A 6,213-nucleotide genomic window follows, 5' to 3' on the forward strand; every position below is an offset into this window, starting at 1 on the left:
GTGTAATTACTAGCCTTTATGATATACCAGCGCTCCTCACCAGCCGCTGTAAGCACACACCTACTTTATCACCGGCTCTGGTACTGTTTTGGTTAAAATGAACCCGCGAAAGTAACTGGACGTTTTGAAGTTGGCGCTGACGCTGCCATATGACGTAAGCAGAAAGAGACGGGGGAGACAAAACAGCATGCAGACATACAGTCACCAAGCACTTTATTAGGAACACCTGTACATCCACTCGTTCTTGGAGTCATCTCATCCGCCCATCGTGTGGCAGCAGTGCATAAAATCCAGCAGATACAGATAATGTTCCCACCAACAATCAGAATGAGGAAATAATGGGATCTCGGTCATGTCGACTGTGGCATGACTGTTGGTGCCAGATCGACTGGTGTGAATATTTCTGTAACTGCTGATCTGAAAAACCCTTTAATGATGCAAACAACCCTATAATCATGCAAAAAGGTCAGAGTGTCTGTGGTTCTATACAGAACCATTTTCTTGGCTAAAGAAGCATTTAAGTGCCATCTTTTTAGAGAGTCTACTGTTATATACTAAGTTATATAACAAGCTAGCATTATAACTGTGCTGAGTTTACGGTACATCAGCGGTGATGTACCAATGATCAATGATGCAAGCAGTTGACTCTTATATTTGTTTATTATTTATGACTTTAAGTTTAAGTGACCCCTTATTAGTCTCACAATGGGGGAATTTCACCTCTGCATTTAACCCATCCGTGCACCACAAAGTATGTATGTGGTGAAACTCCACATACACACTAGTGAACACACACACTAGGGGGCAGTGAGCACACTTGCCTGGAGCAGTGGGCAGCCCTATCCGCAGCGCCCGGGGAACAGTTGGGGGTTGGGTGCCTTGCTCAAGGGCACCTCAGTCACGTACTGTTGGCTCTGGGGATCAAACCAGCGACCTTCCGGTCACAGGGCCAGTTCCCTAACTTCCAGCCCATGAAAAATGCCTGGATCTGGAAAATCTTCAGTTTATGAGACCGACGCCTTGCCATTTGGCCACCATGCCAGCGAGGGAACAGAGGGAGGGACTTTATTTTAATCATTTTAAAAATGTGAGGGGTTTTGTGTGAAGCCTGGGCATAACTTAGGGTGTGTCTCAAAACCTAGTGAGCTCTCTAAGTAGCCGCTGTAGGCAGCGTTCCAACCGTCATCTGTCCGCATATTGTGACGTAAAATGCTATCTATGTAGAGAGCTCACTAGGTTTTGAGACACACCCTTAGAGTGCATCGCTACTGGTTGTTGAAGTTAGGTGGGTTTCCTGTAATGCTGGGTTCTGTGTTTGGTGTTCCTGCTGGCTCGTTATAGAACAAAATTATGCTGCTATTGATAATATTTTTGTTTTGATCTCGTGTGCATTAAACACATGGACAGATCTTGATGTCTGTTTAATTTTGTGAAATAATCAAATGTAGATTAGTTTAATGGACTAGATCTGAGATTTATTCACAGTGTTCACCCTTAAAAAGATGTTTCTTCAAGGATTATTTAGTAAAGAAAATGGTTCTGTATGGAACCATGAACACTCAAAGAACCCTTTGCATGATTAAAGGGTTCTTTGCATCATAAAAGAGTTCTTCAGATTAATGGAGAATGTGCTGTAGATGGTTCCGTATAGAACCTGTTTGAAAAAGGGTTCTATATCACCAAAAAGGTACTTCTATTGTTACGATGTCAAGCTTGTACCTGTAGAAGAACCATTTTTGGTGCTATATAGAACATCTTTCAAAAAGGTTTTATATAGAACCATCTAGAGCACATTCTTCATCAATCTGAAGAACGCTTTCATGATGCGAAGAACCCTTCAATCGTGCTAAAGGTTCTTTGAGTGTTCATGGTTCTATATAGAACCATTTTCTTTACTAAAGAACCCTCGAAGAACCTTCGTTTTTTAAGAATGTAATGCAATTTTGAAACCTTTTATGGTTTCAAGTAAACCGTCTAAAAATCAAGCGAATTTGCTTTTGTTTGAATATTTAAATGAACTCTTATTCTACCAGCTCTTTTACATCTACTGACCCTAAAGATAAACTGCACAGCTTTTTTCAGATAAATATGAATTACAGTGAGTTAATATTTTATAGATCGGGGCCTGAGCTTTGAAACTTTTAGGCAATTGAGTGTCAGCGATGCAGATATTTGCTTCTATTCTCATTCAATTCATCCGAAAAAAGTTTTCATATTAATTAATTAAATTCATTACTTAGTCTCAGTCAATAAAAAGCTTATCAGACTGTAACTTTTTTGGTTTAATGGTGCCACACAACTCTCACCCAGACGTGTTTTTGATTTTGTCGGTTGCAGGTCACACTAGAGATGGAAAACTCAGACACGACTCTTTTTTACATCAGAAAAAAATACTGCAACATCAAGCATGATGACATTTTATATTTGCTGTATGTAAAACTAATTAGATTGAAAGCCCAATGTGTCATAGCATTGAGACAAACACTTTTTAATGAGGTGATCACCAAACATAATGAGGTGCAGAGGCCCCTGAATGCAGTTAATGGTCATTTACTCATATGAACATTTTGCACCCATCATTCAAAACCTACTGAAGAAAGAAATCATTTCTGTGGAAATGAAACCAACTTTACTGCCCAGAGACTGTGCTTTATTTTCATGAGCTAAAGTGAGCTCACTTCAGCATTAAATCTGGCAAGTTAATGTTTGATTTATAGCTACTTAAACTGTAGAAAAGAGAATAGAAGAGTTTACTTCCAGACCAGTCTGCTGCTGTAGAATCTGTCGATATGAAAAACAGGGTAAAAGTTTGATTTAAATATCTTTGGGGAAACGCTGCAAATTTTTATAGTGGACCTGTAATCTGGTTACTGTCCTTGTTTGTTGTAACCATATTGGACTACAATTAAGTTTTTATATGCTGATTACATAACACCATTAAAGGTAGTACAAATCATTCTTTACCTGAACTTAACTGAATTATGGAAAGTATTTCCACAAGATTAAATAGCTTTGTTTAAAAATAAGGCAGTTTTGTTGATCAAACCTAATTCACTTAAGCTGCTATCACATTTCCAACTCAACTGAGTGAAGTCATTGAACTTACTGGTTATATTGGTCCATCTTACCTTACTAGAGTTGCTTTAGAAGTGGCCACTGTAGTGCCCAGTCAGTATAGAACCACATTCAGCAATAAAAAAGGTGGTAAAGCCAACAGCAACCAATCTAGATAACTGAGCTAAACCTAAAATGTACGTATAAACCCGAGTGAATATAGCCTAGGATGAAAGACAACAGAGAGATGGTAAGTAAAACAAGGCCGAAAGACACGGCCAGTATGCAAATAGGTGGAGCCAGGAGCCAATAAGATCTTCAAATACAAAAAATCATCAAAAGTTCTCAAACACAATTAATTCTCTTTTAATTGACTTGATTGACTTTGGCTGACATCACTAATACTTTAAGTACATTTGTCAAATGGGTCAGTTCAGTTAATATCAACCTGATTTGTTTTCTCAACACATACAAGAGCCATTTCTACATTCTGAGTGTCCCCAACCCGGTTTACTGAAGAACGACTGTACAGAGCAGTTTCACCAAGAGTCGTCTGTTTTATTGATGTGACTGCACTGAGTACATAAGAAGAAGGAAGAAAATGCTAGACATCTTTTTCCTCTCATTTGGGAAGCTTATAAAAAAAAGAAGCAGCGCAGCTCACAGACAGACGTCTGAGAGACATTACAGATTGTTGTTAGACCATTCTCTGACACCATTGTAGCAGTCAGCACTATGTTTGCTGTTGGCTCCACTGTTTTCCTTCAGCCAGCTCTGGAACTGCGACTGGTTGCCTTCATTCACGAGGTAGCGGCCCAGAACTTGAGTAGCACTGCCTGTGCCGTGACCTTGCAGGCGGCCTCCGTTTGCCTTGCCGATGCCAGGCAGAGCAGTCACAGGCTTGCCCGCCATGGACTGGCTACAAAACGTCTGGTGCTTCTTGGATGTGGACATATTCAGCTTCTTGTAGATAAGAAAGAAAGAAAGAAAGAAAGAAAAACAAAAACAGAGGCACAGTAGGATGAAAAAGATTGCGAACAAAATGTACAGAAGAACCACATTATTAAGTACGATGACTTCTACACTATGATCCTGATACTCAGCGCAGGACACAAGGCCACCAACTCAAAACTCTTTGAATTCCTTTAATGTTAATTTGTCCCATTATACACTTCTCACCAATATTAAACACACTGTATTACTGTGTCTGTAGTCTGTTAGGAGCTTACAGTACCTCAGAGCCTGTAGTCTCTGGAATCTCCCTGGAGAAGAAGTGATGAAAATGCAGGTATTTGCCTGGAAACAAAATAATAATTAATTTTCTCACTAGCTGAACTAAGTGATGAGCTAATGATGAAGGCTAATATGAACACTGGGTACATTACTGGATCCATGCCTGTTTCTTTCTAACAGTAATAAATAATATAAGGCTTTAACTGACTTTAACTGACCTCTTCTCAGAATAGGACTGATGACTAATGAGTTTTACCAACAGATATATGTGAGTTATTCAATGAAAAGAGTCATTGAAGTTTGGACTGTTTTTATTGGTCCGTTCACCAGGAAACTTTGACACTGTGTAAATGGCAGCTGACATTTTCAAATTATGTTAAAAAAAAGAAAAAGCACAAAAATGAACATAAAGTTTTGTTCCGAAAGCAACATATATTTCACGTGATGAAGAGTAGTCATCATCATTACAGCAATAATTCATTATTTTTACCATCCCTGACATGGTTGGTCAGGCATATGTCCACCTCGCCACACAAAACAGACACAGAAAGTGATGTAATTCAGAGCTGAGGCAGTAATTTGGTCACTGAGGGAGGAAAATATCTTCTGATAAAAGCAAAATATAAATAAACTGTGTTGTGCATCTTTTTTCTCTTTTCCCCTCTAGCTCTCTAACAGGCAGAGAACTGACCAATAGGGGAGCGGCTGGGGGTCTGGCTGTGGTTCTCCAGCCCACCAATGAGAAGTGCTCTTTTCTGAGAAGAGGCAGGTCTTCCTGTACTTTTCCCGCGCTTTGTTGTATGAAGCAACATTTTGGCCTGATTTTATCAACCCACTCCCTCCAGACTGGACGTGTTCAGGTTGGGTTGGGCATCTTTACTGCACACTTAAACACTCTGTATAGACGTCTGTACTCAGGTTAGGCTTGACTAGTTCGGTTATATATATATTTTTATTTTTCTTTACTTTGGCACCGTCTGTCTTTCACGTTTGTGGTTGGTTGGGGCCTGAAAGACTCATCCCAGTTTGTCCCCTTATATTTTATTCTTACCACCAATACTTAACTTTTACTCCATTTGATATTATCTCAAGTATTTCTGCTTATAGCATTAGTCTGTCTCATATATTACTGCTCAGCTTTTACTGTGTTATGTTATCATCATTACCATTAGTCTGTCTCATATATTACTGCTCAGCTTTTACTGTGTTATGTTATCATCATTACCATTAGTCTGTCTCATGCTTTACTACTTTTGCTATTACAGTCTATTGTTTCATACTTTGTTCTCTGTAGCAATTTGTGCCATATAACTATTGTATCATTCTGTATTATACTGCCTGTTTGGGAAGTAAAGTATTATATAAAGTGGTACTGTTATCTGCATCTCTTACTTCTGTCAGTCATCACTTTCTCCAATTTACACCCTTTTTATTCCTAAACAAGAACCAAACATAACACAAACAACTAGTTTCTTCACATGAAATAAAAAGTCACACTATCCTGATTATTCTTTGGCACCAATCTATTAAAATGACTCATTTAACAATAGATGTATTTATCAACAGATAGATGCACAGATTTCATAGACTTACCTGTCTGTGGAGAAAGTTGCCTCAAAATGGGATCTGAATATGGCTCGAGTGCTGTTTAAATAACAGAGAAAGAAAGTCATCTTGCTCCACCCACTGATATCAAATGATGCCAGACGTCCCATTTTCAGTGAAACGAAACTGAGTAATACCTTAGATTTGTAGACCTGTGGATTTACCTTATGTATGTACATGTAGATCTTTACTTCATGCAGTCATTAGTTGTTACACGTTGTGCACTTGTGGCTCTAACTGTTTGTCTGCTATTGTAGAAAACAGCAACTAATCAAAATGTTCAGAATGTGCAAAGAAGAACGAATGACCCTGAGTTATAAT

At 38.8% G+C, this 6,213-nt stretch overlaps 1 protein-coding gene across 4 annotated transcripts; it reads right to left on the bottom strand.

Annotated features, from left to right (window-relative positions):
• Positions 1-3,591: 3,591 nt before the first annotated feature.
• Positions 3,592-5,895, bottom strand: LOC118816710 (barrier-to-autointegration factor-like). Of its 4 annotated transcripts, XM_036583248.1 has the most exons (4): positions 5,881-5,895; positions 5,679-5,722; positions 4,289-4,343; positions 3,592-4,017 (listed from the first exon to the last, which is right to left on the bottom strand). In XM_036583248.1, the coding sequence occupies exons 2-4, from the start codon at positions 5,690-5,692 to the stop codon at positions 3,739-3,741; spliced, it is 348 nt and encodes a 115-aa protein (XP_036439141.1). In that variant the 5' UTR covers positions 5,693-5,722; positions 5,881-5,895; the 3' UTR covers positions 3,592-3,738. The 4 variants fall into 4 exon arrangements, with proteins under 4 accessions (XP_036439141.1, XP_036439140.1, XP_036439138.1 ...); XM_036583247.1 differs by lacking the exon at positions 5,881-5,895 and having other exon boundaries at positions 3,592-4,014; positions 4,289-4,350; positions 5,680-5,722; XM_036583245.1 differs by lacking the exon at positions 5,881-5,895 and having other exon boundaries at positions 4,289-4,350; positions 5,680-5,722.
• Positions 5,896-6,213: the final 318 nt, after the last annotated feature.

The sequence above is a fragment of the Colossoma macropomum genome, unplaced genomic scaffold, assembly GCF_904425465.1.
Source record: "Colossoma macropomum unplaced genomic scaffold, Colossoma_macropomum, whole genome shotgun sequence".
Taxonomy (NCBI): domain Eukaryota; kingdom Metazoa; phylum Chordata; class Actinopteri; order Characiformes; family Serrasalmidae; genus Colossoma; species Colossoma macropomum.